Source organism: Balaenoptera borealis (assembly GCF_965194805.1).
Source record: "Balaenoptera borealis genome assembly, chromosome: 11".
Taxonomy (NCBI): Eukaryota; Metazoa; Chordata; class Mammalia; order Artiodactyla; family Balaenopteridae; genus Balaenoptera; species Balaenoptera borealis.
Window position 1 is genome coordinate 97293813 of NC_138868.1, and position 19945 is coordinate 97313757.

At 54.9% G+C, this 19945-nt stretch overlaps 1 protein-coding gene across 1 annotated transcript in view; it reads right to left on the bottom strand.

Moving 5' to 3' along the window:
- The window catches only part of DSCAML1 (DS cell adhesion molecule like 1), a 349698-nt gene that overhangs the window by 82880 nt on the left and 246873 nt on the right, over positions 1-19945 (bottom strand). The window contains exons 4-8 of the mRNA XM_082341823.1: positions 19080-19226; positions 13027-13305; positions 9267-9542; positions 6660-6956; positions 4694-4966 (exon numbers count right to left, since the gene is read on the bottom strand). Coding sequence (XP_082197949.1) covers positions 4694-4966; positions 6660-6956; positions 9267-9542; positions 13027-13305; positions 19080-19226 — 1272 coding nt within the window. The remainder of the gene's footprint in view (positions 1-4693; positions 4967-6659; positions 6957-9266; positions 9543-13026; positions 13306-19079; positions 19227-19945) is intronic.

Here is a 19945-nt window from a genome sequence, read left to right on the forward strand (position 1 = left end):
CAGGCCTTCCCTGACCACCCTATTTAAAATTGCAGGGCTTCCCTGGTGGCGCAGTGGTTGAGAATCTGCCTGCTAATGCAGGGGACATGGGTTCGAGCCCTGGTCTGGGAAGATCCCACGTGCCGCGGAGCAACTGGGCCCGTGAGCCACAACTACTGAGCCTGCGCATCTGGAGCCTGTGCTCCGCAACAAGAGAGGCCGCGATAGTGAGAGGCCCGCGCACCGCGATGAAGAGTGGCCCCCGCTCGCCGCAACTAGAGAAAGCCCTCGCACAGAAACGAAGACCCAACACAGCCAAAAATAAATAAGTAAATTTAAAAAAAAAAGAAAGGGGAAACGTCCGGCTGCATATCACAAAGCTCCAACAGCCCCTTGATTGAAATTGCAAACCACTCTTCCTGCCCCTTGGCACTCTGATTCCCACTCCCTATTTGACATGAGACATCTTTCACGGATTTCACGTTATTAACCATTTCCCTAATAGAATGTAAGCTCGCCAAGGGCAGGAATTTTTGTCTGTCTTGAGCACAGCTGTGTTCATAGAAGAGCGCCTGGAATATAGGGGGTGCATGGTTAATGTCACTGAATGAATAAACAGACACTGCTCCATCCTCCTCCTCATCGTGGACACCGCCGTCACCGTGATCGCTGTCTGTCCTGTAAGGAGGGTGCTTGCTCCTGTGCTCCCGGCTCCCTCTGCCGAGGAAAAGGGCTGTTGGCAGCAACATCCTTGGCACTCCCTCCCCGCAGTACATTTGGCAATCTGCCCCTGCGGAACCTGTTGTTCCCCCTTCCTCTGGATTCTGGTGTGTTCCTTCCAAAACTCCACCTGTGCCAATGGCAGGCATTTGGCCAGGGGGTTGGCTCTCTCTTAAGCCCCCTGATCATAGAAACCCCCAACACATTCTCTGGGGTGGAAGGGGGCCTCCCCGAAGGCTCCAAGCACACGGCAGGGACTTGCTGAGCAGCAAGGGAAGAAAGAGTGTGGATGAGGAGTACAGGCACTCGGGAGTGAGGGTGCGTGCGTGCGTGCATGTGTGTGTGTGTGTCTGTGTGTGTTGGCACTACCTCTGGGTCCTGGCCTTACTGAGCATGGGCAGAAAGCACCTCATGCCCTTGTTTTGGCTCCGGAGGCTCAGATGTGCGGGTGGAGATGTTCCCTCACTGAGCCAAAGCCAAGAAGCCCCACTTGCAGCCCTGCCTTCTTAGTTAATTAAACATTCGGCCTGCGTGCCCAGAGATGCTTTTATGCTACATTGTTTTTCAGCTACAGAGGGCCCTAAAGACACCAAATCTAGGTTGGATCTCTGGGCCCTCCTCTTGGCATCCTGCCAAGGATCTCTCTGGGTGCCCAGAGACAAGCACTCGCCTTCCCCACAGCCTGGCTCTCCCCTGCCAGTCAGTGCCACATGCACCCAAGCCCAGGCAGCCCTCGAAGCATCCTCACCCGCTCTCCCCTCGGCCCTCCTGCCTTGCTGGATCACAACAGGCTCACTGAGGTGACATTTTCTATGGTAGCACCTGCAGCCACCTTTCGTGGCTCAGCAATGTTGCTTCACAGGAGGATACAGACAGAGGGAACATCTGTGTATATGCAACTGCATGTGTGTATGTGTGCAAGTGTGGACAGGCTAACGTGTCTATTTGTTGCACGCACATGCATACAATGCGTACAGTACGTCCACACGTGTGTACTCATGTACACAGGTCTCTGCACATGTGTGTGCATGCATGTGCATGTGTGTCTGGTGTGTTCTGCTCTCCTCAGCTCAGTGTTTGAAAAATTCATCAGAAGACAAGCAGTCCCAGAAGGAGTGGAGTCAGCAGTGGTTTTTCCAGCTTATGGAGCAGCGTGGGTTTATGCCCCGCCCTGCCTGCGGGCTCTTGGCCTCACAGAGAGATGGGGGGTAGGACTTCCAACAAATCTCAAGCTTCTAGTGCCCTGTCCTGCCCCCACTCGCCCTTTCCTACACTCCAGGTCTCTGCTCTGATCCTCTGGGTGGGACGCGCGTCCCAGCCAGGCAGCAGGAGTGGGGTGGAGAGCGCTGCCCTCGGGCCCTGTCCCCCTCTCCCCCAGAGTCGGGGCCCCTTTCCACGCCCAGGGGCACCTCCTCCACCCTCCTCCTTGAGCAGCTCTTAGAACAGCACGTCAGCTAATCAAGCAGCTTGCTCATAATCAGCTCTGATGGGTTCTTCTGCAAAAGTGCATTCTAATGAAGTGGGGAGAGGGAGACTGGGAGAGAGCGGGGATGATGGGTTTAAGCTTTCGGACAGGCAGGGGCACGGGGTCCCAGGGCCCCCATACAAATGCTGCTTCTCGGGCTGGAGAGAAAACAAGTGACTATAGCCCTTCTGGGGCTGGATTTGCAGACCCTGTGGGTAGGGAAGGGGCCATGTGTGCACACCCGCCTGTGTACTATACACACACATATGCCCATGCTTTTGAACTCCAAGCTCGTGCTGTGTGCCGGGAGCCACATGTGCCCGGTGCAGGGGCTCTGCCCTCTGAGATCACACACACACACACACACACACACACACACACACACACACACACACGCACGCGCCCCTTTCCCTCTCCCAGGGCTGGGAGACATTGTCGCTCAGCACAATCACAACAGGCCCAGCGAGTCGCTGAGACGGAATGCATCAGATTCAATTCATTAGGACTGATCGCTCCCTGAATGGGGCTGAATAATTGATGAGCAGATGCAGCTTTCAGGATGTTCCGCATACTCCGAGGCTCGCTGGAGCCCTGTTATTTATTTATTTTTTTAAGCCAACAAACCCGGCCAAATGCTCGCTGGTGCAGGCGGGTGAAGGGAGTAGAGCAAAGGTTAGATGTTTTAATATGTGATGTTTACACTGTAAACTCTCGGTCCACAGCTTGTGACAGAAATGGATACAGGCGGGTCGCCCCGAGATGCTGGGAACGGGAGGCAGGCCGGGGATGGGGCCTGGGGGCTGTGAGGTTCCTGCCGGCGCAAGGCCCTTGGGCTGGGCAAAGGTTTTAGGCTGAAAGGGGGGTCCAGGATGCCCCTCAGGCTGGCTGGGGTGCAGCAGTCGGGGGGCCGGCAGTGAGGCAGATGCTGTTAGGGTCTCCTCTCTCCTCCCCAGGCTGGAGATGGGCCCCCGAGACAGCCCCTCCCCCAGTTCTCAGGCTCAGAGCCAGGCTTCCCGGAAAGTCACTCCAACCCAGACTAATGTCTCAGTTTCAGCTCAAGAAACACACACTGTCTGGCACTGTGACAGGTGGTGGGTGCACAAGGGGGCATGTGACACGGCCCCAGTGTGCCGATGAGAGTGAGCCCTGGTGACAAGTGAGCAGAGGAGCGAAGCACTGATTGCACGTTTTGCTGCTACCTTCCGTTTCTCCAGCTGTTCTCCTGACATCTGCCCCTGGGGGTCCCATCTTCACCGCACGCGTGAAGGGGCCCAAAACAGAGGCAGCATCTGTCTCTCCAAACCTTTCTTTCCCCCAGACTCCCCTCTTCCTGTCCACAAGGCCTCCACTCCGTCTTGCTTCAGGAGTCTGGGGCCCCCTGGGGCCTTCCCCCTGTGCCAGGGCCCCTCCGCAGGCCCGGACCCCCCTGCTTTCTCTTCCTTTCCACGGGCCCTAGGGCACAGGCTGGCCCCATCTCCAGGTTCATGTTGTTCCTTGGGGATATGCGTGAGCCTGCCCTGGCTCTTCAGAAAGGGACATAAGCCCCTGACCCAACACGGCCACCACGGACCCAGTGACTTTCCACGCCAGCTGCCTGGCTTTTACTGACCTCTCCTTAGCCAGGCCTGGCAGGCGCCACCTCTCCGTCCTGCCCCCTAGGTGACCGGGCCACCCTGCTCGCACCCACCGTCCAGACAATCTCCAGGCCTGTCAGTTCCAAAGAATGTGTTTGGGAGGGAGCTTCACACCCCCGCACAGCCCCTGAACCCAGGGGACAGCTGTCGTTCAGTCACGAATTCATTTATTTGCTCATTTATATGCATTCATTTGTTGAATGCACAGACATTTACTGAATGGCTGCCACGTACCAGGCACTGTGTTAGGTGCCCCCGCACAAAACAAAGACCTCACCCAGGTGAGCATGGAGGGCCTGGGAGGGAGGAGGATTTTAGGCACCAGGCGGTGCTCTCCAGGCCTCCAGCTGCATTAGCAGGTGGAAGGGCCTTGCCCATCCCATCAAAGCAGCCTCGGCCGGCCAGTCTGAGCCCTGGAAGGGAGTCAGGGCCCCCAGCATATGCACCCTCCGCCCGCTGCGTCTGCTCTCCGGCTCCTGCCGCTCTCCTACCTGTTGGTCTCTCATGGGCCCTGCTGAGCTCTGGGTGGCTCCATGCTGACATCAGGGGAACAATATAGCCTGTCACCTCTGACCTGGGCCTCCTGCCCAGGTGCCATGGACCCCTCATGCCCCTGGGGCCAGTGCTGCCTTGACTTGCAGCCCACAGAAGGAACTGGAATGTAGAGGTACCCGTGGCCTTCTTCTGTACCCGCTGCAATCTCCCCCCTCCCGGCCCCCAGCAATCTTCCACCCTGCCCCCTTTTTTCCAAATTCCAGGCCGGAGCCCTCTCTTCCGTGGCTTTCCACTCCCTCAGGACTGCCTGCTGCTGGCTGAGTGGCTGGCTGAAGAGCGGCCCACAATCCTGGGTGAGCAGGAGGGCTCCGGTTCAGGCTGGCAGTGGGGGGCGGCCTACCTTTGACGGCCACGTGGACGCTCTGGCTGATGGAGAGCTGCGGCTGGATGAGGACGCTGCACAGGTACTCCCCTTCGTCCATGCCCTTCTGCACATCAGTCAGCTTGAGGGTCCCGTTCTCGAACACCACCTGGCGGTGGTTGTCGGGCAGCAGGAGGGCGTCCTTATACCACTTGATGGAGTAGTAGGGGTAGCCGATGACCCTGCAGTTGATAAGGGTGTCCCGCCCAGCGACAGCTGTGATGTTCCTCATCGCCCGGATGCTGGGGGGGCCTGGGCAGGAGTTGGGAGGGAGGAGGAGAGGAGGGGCGATGGTGCGGTTAGCCAGGGACGGCCAGGCGCTGCCCCGTGATGCTCTTCTCAGTTGCTTGGACTCGGAAACTCTTAGGGGATGGAAATTTGGCAGGGGGAGAGGGAGGCCTTTTTCACAAGACTAAAGGCAGAGGTTGGAACTGGGGGCACCCGTGGTCTCTCCCGGACTCACTGTTACTAGCTTCCAATAGTTGCAAACAGACACGTTTCATTCATGCCCGGGGCGAGAATCCATTCCCCTAACGGGATAGGCTAGATGAGCGAACTGAAGCCTCACCAAGAAGTTACTGGGATTTGGGAGGGCGAGTCCTCATTTATGAGGAGATTAAGATTTGGGGGTTAAAATGGAAAAGTAGAGATTTTGTTATTTTCATTTGATTTGCTCATAATGGTCTTGTACCAAAAGGGATCGCACATACATTAACTATGTAAAGGACAATAGGAAGGTCTTCAATGGATGATTTTCTTTCAACAGGTAAATGTGTTTTGTGGGTCCCTGAGAAGGGGCTATAAAGAGGGGCTCTGACCACACTGGCGGAGGGGAGGGAGTGTCGTCGCCTGGGTCAGCTAGGCGGATGGCCATGTGGGAATTGCAAAGGGGGCTCAGAGGCCACCATGCAGGGCTAGTGCTGGAGTGGGTACATGAAACTCTGGGCTTCCAGCTCCCCACCCAGTAGATGAGGGGCAGGACCAGGGCGTCTCCCACGACCCTGCAGCTCTGTCCCCTTCCAGTTCAGAGAGGGCGGGAGGGTGGCCAAAGGGAGGCCACATTTCTCATGGGGGGTCGGAGACCTGGAACAGGTGAATTTAGCGTGAACGCCCCGCTCCCCTTCCCCGTTCCCATGACAGCCACCAGCGCCCCTAGTCCAGTGCCCCTTCTCTCCCACTCCCCTGAGCCTCTTCTGCTCTCGTGTCAGGGCTCACTGGTTGGGTCAGATGAGGACCAGTCTGAAGCCACAGGGCTGCAAAAAGCTTCAGAGGATCCTCTGCTCTCACCACAGCAACTTGGAGACCTGAGGCACGGGGATGGTCACCTTGAGGACTCCTTCCCCTTCTCCTGAAGGTGCTTGCCTTGGGGCACCCTCACCCAGCCTGAGTCCCCTATTCTTGATGGCTGGGGTCTTGGAGGGTAGCCAGGGGAGGGTGGACTGAGAGATGCTGGTGCCCTGGCTCCTGGCTGCTTACACCTCCTGGAGTATTGTGGGAGTGGGATACAGCTTCGGTGGACACCCCTATCAAAGGGCAAGCCTGGCCCCACTGCCCCTTCCTTGTCCCTGGCCTTGCAAGGTCCTGGTGGGACTGTAGGTGCCAGTGGAGTTCTTAGTGTCCCTGGGGCCAGAGAGATTGATGGGGAGGAACGGGGTGGCGGGCAGGATTGTGGGAGGGGTGAAGGGGGATGGGGAATGGGAATGCAAAGGGGGTGAACTGTACCAGACACACACACACACACACACACACACACACACACACACACACAAGAATGGATGATGGGACTTGCGGAGGGCAGGGAAACGGGGAGAGAGAGGAGAGAGACCTCTACTAAAATCAAAATGACGATTAATAATAAGTACTAATCACCACAAGAAGAATGGTAACCACAGAGATGGCAAAGGAACTCAAAAGCCTATTCTGATATTTAAATGTAGACAGGCACCTCTTACGTTTATTCGCGCCTGATATTCAGCACTGCCCACCGAGTTCCGTGCGGTGCACCGGTACACGCCCCCGTCGCGGATCTGGGGCCCCGTGACATTCATGTGGCTGATGGTGGTGCCGTCGGACATGGTGTACTGGCTGGTGCGGTGGCTTCCGTCCCGCACGACGGGCTCGTCGTCCAGGGCCCAGGTGACGGTAGGGGGCGGGGCGCCCTTGGCTGCGCACATCAGTGAGAACTGCTCCCCAGGGTTGACCACCTTCTCGCTGAAGGATGAGACGATGCGGGGCGTGCCGTCTGCAGGGAGCGAGGAGCCCCCTTAAGGATCACCGAGTCACAGAGAGACCATCCCCCCAGGCCACCCCACCTCGTCATGGGGAGGAGGCAACGCAGCGGACATAACCATGGTAAAGTACACTTCCGCGTACTTCCAAGATTCATGTACCATCCGCAAAACCCTGTTTAGTGCACGTGAATGAAGACTCCTGGATTTGAATCCTCCCTCAACTACCTGTTAGCTCTGTGTCTTTGGGCAAGTTACTTAACCTCTCTGAGTCTTTCCACCTCCCCTCTGTGGAGGATGGAGATAATGGGGATAATGATTATATCCTCCTGGTACTGATGATGTGAGGAGTAAATGAATTAATTCATTAAAGATGCTTACACAGCACTTTGTAAGTGCTTAATAAATGTTAGCTCCTCTCAACTTTTCCTTTTCTGCCTCTTTCTCCTCCCTTTTTAAATAAAGCCATAGAGGCTCAGAGGTTAGCTATGTGTGGAACCAGGACCTGAACGGTCCAATTCCAGCTCTCATTCGAGTGGGAGGGGTGCTGGTGCTGTAGCTCTGTTAGCAAAAGCCTGAAGCTTGAGGCTTAAAATGCAAGCTGCCCAGGGGCAGTGGTGGTGGTGGGGTCTGTTTTGGGGCTTAAGTCTTGGTGAATGGAATAACCTTGGACAGGACAAGTAACCCCCCCCAGGCCCCACTTCCTCCATGGATCATGGAGGATGTAATCATTAACTCTGGCCATCCTTCCACACAGGATTGCTGTAAAGGATTAAAATAGGTGCTAAATCCTTGAAAAAGTCAAACACCAAAACAAACATATAAAAAAAAGGAAGGCAAATGTAACCTGGCACTCTACATGCCACCCACATTTCACACCAAAATGCTGACGTTAACTCAGGCTGCCAGCCCCTGGCCCCATTTCTGAGGGAGACCCTTATCTCCAACCTGGGGAGAGCCTGGTGCCTGGTGGAGCCTGGGACTGCCTGGCACGGTCACTGCCTTTGGCCTCTCCTCTGCCTCTCTCCCCAGCCCTCCCCCTCTGGCTGCCCCTCCCTTCCAGCTCATTGCCCCTCTCACCAGCCTCATTCTCCGCATCCCAGCTCTGAACTGGCGGGCACCAGCTGTCCTGTAAGATCCACCAACGGCATAGGGGTAGCCCTCAGAGAGAAAACGCACTGGGTGGGAGTAGTCTGCTCCTGGGTGGGGAGTAGTTCAGACAGGAGGTCCCCAGAGATGAAAGGCACCCATTTCACACTAGGCTGCGCCCAGCTGATGTGTTTCCTCATTGGGAAGAGAGACCAGGGATAGGGCAGGACAAGAGGAGGTAGGGGCTGAGGAAGGCAGTTTGCTGGGCACTGGGTGAAGGATGAGGGCTTAGCTTCGATGGATGCCCAGCTCTCATGCCCCACTTGCCAAGGAATGAGGACCCCTGGGCTGTAACAGTGAGACAGATATCCATGGGGTTTGCCCGGGTTTGGTGTTTTTGTTATCACAGTGAAAAATCCTTGGAAGGAACAGGATTATGGGAGCAACAAAGGAGCTGGGGAACCACTAAATTTGTTGGTAAGGATAGGGCCTCTGCCAACCCGCCCTGTATCTTTGTGCAAATAAGAAAAAGGTGCCTCCTCTGCATGGCCACAGGCCAGTGTGGGTGCATGGTCACAGCGTAGTGTGGGTGCATGGCCACAGCCCAGTGTGGGTGCATGGCTTGGTAAGTGGGTGCAAGCTGGATTTCAGTCCTCACCCTCTTAGCTGGGCACCTTGTGTAGTGAATGACCCGAACAACCATACACACAGGTGCTGGGTGAGGAACCTTGCGGGGGTGGTAGCTTTAAAGGGAGAGAGAAGCAGGCAGAAAGCCAGGTCCATGGTAAGAAACAGGGCCTGCTGAGAAGAGACCTCAGGCAGGGAGAGGATTCAAAAATCCAGAGGTTCCCAGCACCCTTCCAGGGCCTCTGGGAGACCGAGAGTCTTTGAGACCCTACTGAAGGCCCTTCTAATGGTGAAGTTCTAGTAATTTTGAAGGGCAGAGTCAACAGAGTATGGCGGATAAGAGCCCTGAGTTCAAACCCCAGCCCTCTTCCTTAGCAGGGCTGTGTGACCTAGGGCAAGTGACCGGAGCCTCGGTTTCCTCAACTGCAAAATGGTTATTATTAAAAAAAAAAAAAAAAAAAAAGTATCTCCACACAGGGCCCTTGGGAGGATTGAATAAGATAGTGCATCTGCCTGGAGTGGTGTGAGCGCTGGATGAATGCCTCCTGCCTCTGGCCGCGCTGCAGGAGTCCTGAACCCGCCCGTGTGTCCCGGCGGCCCCAGCTCACCCTCGAGCACTATGATGGCGAAGTCCTGGGCTGTCTGGGCTTTGCGGGTGGCGAAGCACTGGTAGGCCCCGGAGTGGCTCTTCTGGGCCGAGGTGATGAGCAGGGTCTCGTTGCTGAGCCCGCGGATGGAGATGGCCTCGTTGGGCAGCACCAGCTCGGTGTTGCGGTACCAGCGGAGGGTGAACTCCGGGGAGCCCGTCAGGGCGCAGGAGAGGATGACCGTGCTGCCAATGCCGGTCTTTAGCTTCTTTGGTGTCAGGGTCACATGAAGAGGGTCTGGGCCGGACCAGGCAGGGGAGAGGCGAGGGAAAACAGGGAGGAAAAGAAAAGAAAAAGGACTCACTGTGAGTGGAGTGTGGCTAGGGGTGGGCTGTGGTCACAAAAGTCCCCAGGAGTCAGGAGGCCCTGATTCTGTCGCCAAGACTCCTTGTAGCAGGCGGGACCAGGACAAGCGAATTCCTTTCTCTAGGCCTCAGTTTACTCATCTGTTAAATGGCAGGGTCAGGCCAGGTGATGTCTCTACATTATTATTCTGATGGCTTGTGCTTTCCTGATGTGGGCCCTTTGGCTGGGCGGGGCTGGGAAGCTCCCTTTGGCTCATGAGGAGGATGGGAGCTTGGCTGGTTCATTGTCCTTGCTGTCACCCACCCTAGAAACCAGGGAGGCACCCGTGGCCCAGCCACCTGTCTCCTGTACTTATACAGATAACCACTTGCTACCTTCTGCTGGTCTGACTTCCTTTATATGCATCAGTTAACCGCCTGCTCTTCATCCCCACCACCCCTGTCCTGCTGCAGGCCTGCAGCTCCTGGCCTGGACCCATGCAGTACTCTCTTCTCCCTGCTCCCGTTTTCCCTGTGTCCCTCCATCGGTTCTCCATGCTGCAGCCAGCCACCGCCCTGTTCAGAACTTCCACGGCGCCCAAAAACTCAGCGTGGCATTCAAGGCCATCAAGGCCCTTGGGGACCTGGCGCCCTTCTCAGCAATGCAGTGTCTAGACCAGCAGCCTGCCTGTGGTTCCTGCACACCCAGAGTCTCACCTAGAGCACTCTTTGCCCCCTTTACCTACTTCCTACTCATCCTTCACATTGAACTCAGGTGTCCTCTCTTCCAGGAAGCCTTCCTGGACACCACTCCCCTCCCAGGCTGGGTTAAAGATCTCTCTTCTGGGGCTCCCTGTGTGTAACACAACACTAAGCTCATGGTCTTCTAATCACCACTTTGTTTCTATCTCTCCCTTTGGACTATGAGCCACTTGAAAGCAGGGCGGTGTCCCTCATCTTTATATCACTACTGCTGTCCGAGTCATGTTTATTGCTTGACTGGCTGGCTGGCTGGTTACCACCCCCAAGCTGGCCTCTCTCCCTTGATCTCCATGGGCTTGGGGTTCTATACAGGAGCTTGAGGCCTGCAGGAGCCTTGGACCCCCAAGGAGGGAGCCTGCAGGAGATGGGGGCACGGCAGGCCTGTCTGGGTGGGCACAGTCAAAGCACACACAAGTCTGCTCACACTCTGCTCTCCCCACTCACTCCCAGAGCCTCTGCCCGCTGTCCAGGAAATGTCAGTGCAACATGACGCAGGTGGCATCCTGCTTGTCCCGGTCACCAGCCAGGGCTCTCAGGGCCCTGCCAGCCAGCTGCTCTCTCCTCACTGCCCCTGCACGGGCTAGGATGCGTGGGAGGCTTGGGGGCAGAATGACGCGGAGTATGGAAAGCTCTCCTCTCCATGAACCTGGCAGAGAGGAGCTATCAGAAGGATGGAAGACGGAGAAAAGCCAAGTCACTTCCCTTTGAACCTGGTTGTCCAGTCAAGCCCAGTGTGGGAGAGGGTGGGGAGCTGTCTCAGAGGAGAATGAGGTGTACCCTTCCACTCAGGGGTGGGGGCAGGCGTTGCGTGCACACAGCTGTAGGCAGTTACTTATTGTGTGTCTGTGTGCGTGCTCTAGGATGAGAGTGCGTTACGCGGAGGAATGTGTGTATCTGTGAGTGTACGTGGGCACCGTGTATTTGTGCACATGTGTACGGGGAGGTGGGCATGTGAACTTTCAACACATCTGCCTGTGTGTGTGTGTGTGTGTAAGTACCTGCCTGCCTGTCTGTCCTGAGGCAGGAGCTCTGAACACCAAATTACTCAGAGTTAGGTTTGCTAATTTTCCAAAGATTTGAGGGTACGTGGCTCTCCTGACCTGTTCCCTGAGACTGTGTGTATGAATGTGAGTGTGAGTGTGAGTGTGAGTGTGTGTGTGTGGGTGTGTATAGCAGGAGGGGTTGAAGGTAATTCTAGACCAAACAATTTTGGACAGTGCTTAGGTCAAGAGGGTACTACTCCTGGTCCTTCTACTTGCCTACTCTGCGGTCCTGGGTTTGTTTATACGAGAGGAACCCCCTCCCTTGCCCCCAAGCCTTCAGCATTGTAACCTAAGCATTTGTATTATGAACTGTTGCTCCCAGAGCATTTCTTGGGGCTCTTTCTGCTCTTCCAGCTTCACAGTGAATTTGCAGAGGGGAGGGTCTCTTCCCCACACTGCAGATAAATGTGCTCCAACTGTCAAGACCCCCTTGACTATGGGGAGGACACCGGGCCCATATCTGGGCTGAGGGCGACAGGACAGCAGGCCCAGAAGGCCAGGAGCGGGTGGGCTCTGTGTGGTTCTCTGGTCCACCTGAGGGTCCACAGACCTGCAGCTCTGCGCTCATGAGATAGGTGGTGAGCTGGGAGGAGAGCATCTTTGGTCAATCTTAACGGCAGAGGGGCCCTTTCTGCAGGATGGGGATGGGATCACCTCTGGATAGCCTCTTTCTGCTGCCCAGGCCGAATCTCTCACAGTGCCCTCGGGTGCAAAGTTCAAGGACTCAGGCTATTGCTGCCCCACAGGATTGAGATCCCACAAGGGTCTCCAAATCTCAGCCCCACTGCTGCCAACACCTTCCCTGCAGCCCCGAGAGCAGGGAACTCGAGGGAGGGATGGGGTGGGGGGGGCAAAGGATGCCCCTGGGTCTCATAAATCCCCCTCCAGGGTTCTTTCCTTAGCTTCAGCCCCTCTGCCTCTACCTCTCTGCCCTTCCGGCAGCTCAGCAGCAGCAGGGGTCTGCGAAGACCTCCTGCTCTCCACACGTGCTCCCTGGACCCTGGGGCTCTGGGATGGGGAGGAACAGGAAGGACCAGAGTTAGTGCCCAACTGGCAGGTCCTGGAAAGGCTGCCTTGGTTGTTTACCTCCAGTGTCTGCCCTGGTCAATCAGTACCTCTATTAATTATCGCTAAATATTCTGAATGTCGCCTCTGATGGGTTCATATGTCCTCTGATAGATTCACATCAGCACTGTTTCCTTTAGTATAGACTCTGCCTCCTCCCAAGAAGCTGAGGAGCCCCGTGAGCTTATCACATCACCGTCATTGTCCCTTTTGACCCTCGTGACCTCTGGGAGGTAGGAGGGCCAGGGTTATTACCCCCTTTGACAGAAGAGGGCACAGAGGTGATGCCCAGGCTTATATGATTTTCCCCAAGTCAGTTACTATCTGACGATATCAGAACCAAAAGGCAGGTCTTCTGATTTCAAACCCAGTGCTTTTCCGAGGACACCAACCTGCCTTCCCCAGGACACCAACCTGCCTTCCCCAGGACACCAACCTGCCTCCCCCAACCAGAGGCTCATCCCCTGGGGCCGGCCAGAGGCAGGGGCGGCTGCCCCCATGCCCCTCCCCACCGCACGCGGTGCCCTCAAAGTTTACTGAAGCTGGAAGAGGGGCTTCCCCGCTCACCGATGACTGTGAGGGTGCCTGTGGCCTCTGCTGAGCCGAAGGTGTTGGTGACCTCGCAAATGTAGGTGCCGCTGTCCTCGGTCCGCAGGTCACTGATGGTCAGCCCCGTGATGTGCTTGGTCCAGCGGCTATCAGCTGGGAGGGGTCGGCCATCCTTGAGCCAGCGGATGGCAGGGATGGGGTAGCCGGAGGCGGTGCAGGGCAGCTCCATGTTGTGGCCGGCCCACACTTCCTGGGAGTGGAAGCCGTCCAGGATGGTGGGGATCGACTCGGCCGGGTCTGGAAGGCAGAGAACACGAGAGGTCCTGGCCAGCCCTGGGTGGGAGCAGGAAGGCAGGCACCCAGAACTTGCTGCCCACTGGTGCCCGGAGTGAATGATACCCAGTGTGGGAGGCTCACTGTGTCTCCCTGTGCCCCAGACTCTGGCCCAAACGCTCCTACTCGGGCCAGACGGAGGCCCTGAGAAGCACGGCTGGGAGCAGGGGCTGGGGGAGGAGAGGATATGGTGGGCAGACTAGGCTAGAACGACAGACAGACAGACAGAGGGAAAAAGGGAAACAGCAAGAGACACAGGGAGGGAGAGACTTTCATACAAACAGTCCCTGTGTCATGAGAATCATGACATCTTGGGTTTGTAATTCTGGTCAGTCTCAGTCTGGGCCCGTCAAGGATGGGTATCCCTGTCGCCTCCTGTCTCCTCCCACCTGCAATCTGGGCAGGCTCAGAGGGGGCAGTGCCTTTCCACTGGGGCCCAGAAGGATTCGGAAGTTAAGCCTTCCACAAAACACACTGGCTACCCCAACGATGCTTCTGTTTTTTGCATTCCCAAACCTAGAGAAAGCAGCGACTGCGGGCCTGCGCCCCACACTGCAGGAGGCCTAGGCCCTCACTGGTGGGATTCTGTGTGTGATGCCCGTGTTATGTGAGTGGCGTGCTGGCTGCTACCTCAGTCTAGTTCTCACCCTTAAAGGCCCCTCTGGGTTTTCTGCCCACCGGGGACCTTCCCCTGATGTAAAACTCCCATAGGCTCCCTCTACCTACATATTACAATCCACACTTCTTATCCTGAATTAGGCCTTCTGGGATCTGGGATCTCACCCCAACCAGGTCCCTGGCCTGGCCTGCCTCCCGCCGCCCCCTTTCTGATCTCACCAGTTCCCCACTCAGGGCATGCTGCCAGCACACTGCCCGCCAGCCTGCTCTGCTTGGCCAACTGCTACTGATCTTTCACAAACCAGCTTCAACGTCACCTCCTCTGGACGCCTCCCTCAGGCCAATTTCACTGGATTCCCATAGAGTTTTCTTTTTCTTTCATTTTATGTTCAAGCAACCTTTCCTTTTTAAAGAAAAAGAATGAAAAGTGCAATATATGCACATGACAAAACTTCAGAAAGTAGAGAAGAGCATACAGTGAAAAGGGAGTCCCCCTCACCCCTGCACCCAGCCACCCCACTTCCCTCCCAGGGGCAACCACTGTCGCCACTTCCCCCCAGGCCCTTGCCAACAGCACTTAGCACCAGGCCATGTATCTGGCTCCCCTGGAAGGCCGAGAGCTCCTTGAGGCAGCTCTGATCCCCTCCGGCATCTCCACGTGCCTGGCACAGAGCAGGGCTAGTGAACCATAAACGTCTGAGGGAGGGTGAACGGGGGCACGTGGGCATGGGGTGGGCCGGGGGTCTGCCTTTTCCACATGGCAGAACTTTACAGGCTCATGGAATAGTAGAGCTGGCTTAGGGACTCGGAAGGCACTCACAGGTGAGGACCTGGAGACCAGAGAGGTGCAGTGACCTGCTCAGATCACACTGCAGAGCCAAGATCCGAAACCAGGTCTCTCCCACCCTTGTTCAGTAAATGGGGTCTGAGACGGAATAATCTAGCCCTGGATTCTGCTCCAGAGTGAACCGTGAGAGCGCTGATGCCCCTCTTGGCCCCTTCTTGACTAAATGGGAAATTTCCTCTGTCCTCAGCTCACCTGCCCCCCTGCACCCTTTGGAGACAGGCTGGGCTAGGAATGCTCCTCCCCGGGGAAAGAACTTTCCAGAAGATTCTCTGCTCCTTCCCTATTGTCCATGGCTTCTCACAAGGAGCCTGAGACTGGGAATCAGGAGACCCAGGCACCAGTGGGCCTGGGTCACTGATAAGCCGTGTGACCTTGGGTGAGTCTTATGATCTCCCAGAGCCTGAGTTTCCTCGTCCGCATGTGGAGGTGATACCGCTGCTTCCAGATCTCCTAAGGCTGTTGTGGGCAACAGAGCAAAATGTGTGTCAAAGAGCTCGAGTGACACTAACCCACCACGCAGACATGCCCGGCGATTACTATTTTGCCCCCGCCCGCCCTCCCTCCCTGCCAGCTTCTGCGGCCTCTCCCCATCCTGTGGGAATGGTTGGGCTAAACAAACCCGGTGCCAGGGAAGAATTACTCAATGTGACACTTAATTGATGCAAAATACACAAATTCCGTGGCGCACCGCAGAATTTACAAGCGGAGGGGCCCACGGGGCGCTGGAGGAAGGGGCTGGGGGTGGGGATGGAATTAATCACCGAGTCTCAGGCGTGAAATTAAATTCTGAGGGAAAGAAACCTCTTTCATTACTCCGGAGCAGAAGTAAAATGCTGTGGCGTGTATGGCGACAGCCTGGGGGGATCGGGGGCTGCCAGGGCCAGTGCAGGGCTGGGAGACAGATGGCCTGGCCCTGAGAAATCTCTGGGGGTACGCTGGGGCTGGGCTGGCGGGGGGTAGGGGGTCAGTGTGCCCCAGGGTTGGGGTCGGTGGCTGCTGGGACCTCCCCCAGCTGGCTGAACAGTGCTGCCCTGGAATATGACGTCTGCACCTGGCTCGGCACCCCGTGAGCTGGGGAACCCTGGTCCAGTCTCTCAGCCTTTCTGGTCCCTGGTGCCCTCCTTTATAAATGCAAATGATGGTGTCTCTTCCACAGAGCTAATGCCCATGACAGCACTTGGTAAACTCCAAAAAGCACCTCGATGTGACAAATGGTTATTAGGTTGCATTTTTAGGGGGCTCAGACTTTTCTCGCAACTGCCTCCTCTTCGGAGAATTAACAGAAAAATGAAAAGTCCCTCCCCGCTCCCGCCCCCGCCCCCTGAGATGTAGTAGGAATAATAATCCAGAGACAATAGAACAACAGTAACGACGACCACAACAAGCAGAGCAGCTGCTCTCTACTGAGCCCTTCCTATGTGTTCGGTCCCACGCTAAGCTCTTTACACGCGGCACCCTATTTAATTCTCACAACAACCCCAAGGAGAACATGTCACTCCCATTTCACAGATGGGGAAGCTGAGGTTTGGAGACATTATTGATTTGATGTCAGGTTGTACAGCTAGTGAGTGCTGAGGCTAAGACTGAAACCTTGGTCTGATTCCTAAGTCCTTTTTCCAATACGTCTCATTCTCTCCTTCCCCCTTCCCTCCCTATTACTTAATCAAACACCTGGTGGGAACTGCAAAAACCACAGGTGTGGTCGCTGCCCTCATCCAATGACCATCTATAAGGCACTGCTGTGGGGATCATTCTGCCCCTTCCTCTTGCCTTTGGACCTGGTGAGGAGGAGGGGCAGCCGTCCCTTGGGGTGTCCCGGGCTCAGACCCCCTCAGCCACCAGGTGCCTTGGCAGGGCCCAGCTCTGCCAGGACACCCAGCTGCATCTCCCATCCCTGATTCCAGGGGCTGGCCCGGAGCTTCTGGCCAGGGAGGGATGACACCCTTCCCGACCACCAGCCCCAGGAGCTCACAGGGTTCTGGCCACTAAGGAGTGAAACATCTCAGTTGAAAGCTGCCTTGGGACTGACCCCTGCCCTCAACTCTGGGAGTGGATCTGAAATGTGAGGCTGTGGGCGGAGGCCTGAGCCCTCCTGACACGAATCTCCTTCTGCACTGCCTCGCTTGGGTATCAGTTGCATTTTTGCCGAGACAAGCTGCTTGTAGATTGCCTTGTCACATCACATCACATCAGGGCCCGCGTCACTCCTGGGGCCCCTTCCCCTCAGCTCCCCTCCGCTCCTAACGTCTTTCACCCTGTCGCAGTCATCTTGTCTATCCTTATCTCTCTGTTAGGTTTCTGTTTTTCTCTGTCCTATGTTTTTCTCTCTCTGTGCCCATGCCTCTCCCCTTTTGTCGTCTGGGTGCCTCCCTATCTTTGCTTCTCCGTTTCTCTATTTGGGCTTCATCTCCAAGTCTCTGGTAGCATCTCCCATTCTCCGCATCCCCACCCGCCATCCCCAGCTGGTGGGCAATGAGAGCAGGAGAAGGGTTGGCACATCCTCCAGTTTAAAGGGTGCCTTTTTTGAGGGACAAGAGTGGAAGTAAGATTAGTAGGATGAAGGGGCTAAATATTCGTGCAGGGGAAAGGAGCAGGCCTGCAGCAGGGAGGATTTCTGTGCCTTTCCCACATCGTATGAAAGGCATGCAAATGAGCTGCAAAACACTACACAAACAAGTCCCTATCATTTGGAAGGTAACCACTGACACATTTGGGAATTGGGCTGCAGATGGCAAGGTCTAGCCACAAAGATGGGGCCACACAGCACAGCCCCATCTCCTCCCCAGGTGACAGCGCAGTTTCCCTTGGCATTGATTAATTCCACAAATATTTACCTAGCACCTACTATGTGCCAGGCACAGGGCCAGGCTCTGGAGACACAAGGGGGAATCAGAGAGCCCGATCCTCGCTCTCCTGGCTTCCGCTTTTCCGCTCTTGCCCCCAAATGCACCAGGCAAATAAGAGGAGGTCCTGGATAGAGTCACCTGCTGGTCAGGGTAGCCAAACCACAGAATGTCAGAGGTAGACGGAATCTGAGCTGTCACCTAATCTAGCTCCTTTTTCAGAGATCCAGAGATGTTGCATGATTTGGTGGGGCTAGTCCCCAAACCCAGGTGTTCTGACTACCAGTTCATCTCCCTTCCAACAGCCACTCTGATCCCACCTCCACAAGAGCAGAGATTTTCAAATTGCAGGTCACAAACTGTTAGGAAGTTATGAAATCCATTTGGTGAGTTGCGTCCAGCATTTAGATAAATTGAAAGGGGATAGAATAGAATAGAAAATATCAGAGTGCATCGCAATGCATGTGGTAGGAAATACCAGCGTGCATTGCATAGGTTATGATGTCTGTGGACCACTGTCAGGAGTGTGAAAAGTGCTATTCCGGAAAGCCTTCCTTGAAGAGCGCCAAGGGCCCTTCTTTCTTCTGTGACTGGGGCACATGTGTGGTGTTTGATTAGCCCCTTCTATGAGGGTGTGCAGCTGGAGGATGCTGGGGTCAGGGGGCTCAGTGTGAATTCTGGCTGTGCCTCCCACTGGTTAAACAGTTGGGGCAAGTTGCTTGGCTTCCCTAGGTTCTGGTTTTCTCACCTGTAGAAATAAGGAGAGCAGTGCACACCTCACCAGGCTATTATAGGGCCTAAGTGAAATTTCTGGCACACAGGGGGATTCAGTAAATATTAGGTTTCATCCTTCCATAAGGAGCTATAATCACTCCAGAATAAAAATGCTTTATTTAATTTAGAGATTTTTTTTTAACCTTTTGTTTGCCTACTTTCAAATGTTGTGAGGTGGGCTATAACAAAAGACATACATGTATTCAAAACTAGGTAGAATAGAATCCTAAAAAATACTTAGAGACACAGGGAAGTACAAAATCTCCCTAATCAAATCCAATCCAATTGAATCATTACTATGTTTGCATAGCAGATTGTATCTATGAACTTCCTGGCGGCAAAGGCAAAAAAGGAAAGAGAGGATGGGTTCCATATCCCTCATTATTTGATAAATGGTAAAATAACAATTCTTCAGGAGAGTTAAGCTTTCTCAGGTATAGACTCCTGAAAAGAATTTAACTGTAGAGTCCTTATATGAAGGATACCCAAAACCAAACAAGGACAAGGTCTCCCCCAGTGGTTTCTGTACGTGTGTTCTTTAATCTCCTTCTCTGAATCCCCTGAGCACACAGCAGACTCCCTGATCAGTGGTGCCGACATGCCCACCTGGTCCCGGGGGTGGGCTGGTGCCCTTCCTCCCCAGCCTTCTCGCCTACCTGTCACGGAGAGGCGGGCCCCGTTGCTCTGCCGGGTCTCCCCGCTATACTTGTGCTTGGTGATGCAGCGGTAGGTGGAGAGGGCGTCCTCCTTCTGCACGTCAGAGATGTACAGCCCGCCGTGGTAAGTAATAAAAAACCTGTTTTCTGGAGACATAATCAGGACACAGTCGATTACTCCTCTGGCTGGGCACACTACCAGAAGCAACTTGGGCCTGCAGGTGGCCTTCTCCTAGGCCAGGACTGCTGCCCAGGGGAGGGGAGGTGATGGGGAAAACAAGGGGGTGAAGCTGATGTAGTGCTGAAGGCAGGGGAGCATCTCTAACCAATGAGGATTTTCTATGTGCAAACAAATAGAAATTACAATGATTATTCCTTTAAGTGTAGATACTTCAGCTTTTTACAGGAAGATGTTGGGCTTTGGAGTCAGACTAAGATCTGAGTTCCAATCTGACTCTTTTACTTATTAGCTGTGTGGCCTTGGGAAAGTTACTTAACCTCTCTGAGCCTTATCTGTGCAACAGGGTGCAAATAATCCTTCATAGAGTATTATTATTATTAGAGTATTATTATTATTAAAAAGTAATAAAGTGTCTGGCACACAGTAAGTGCTCACTTAGTGAATATCAGTCCTCATCTTTCCCATCTCTTTGCAAGAGTTTGCAAAGCTTTAATGTTCATTGCTTGCTTGTTCTTACAATTGTTTGAGGTGTCATCTCCATTTTAAAATCACACAGCCAGTAAGTGGATCAGAACTCAGGCCTTCTGGCTCCCAGCTCTCCCTTTGCACTGAGCCTAAACACAAGCCTAAATCCCTTTCTCTCAGTTTTCATCATTTATTCACCCAAGAAACAGTTATTGAGGCT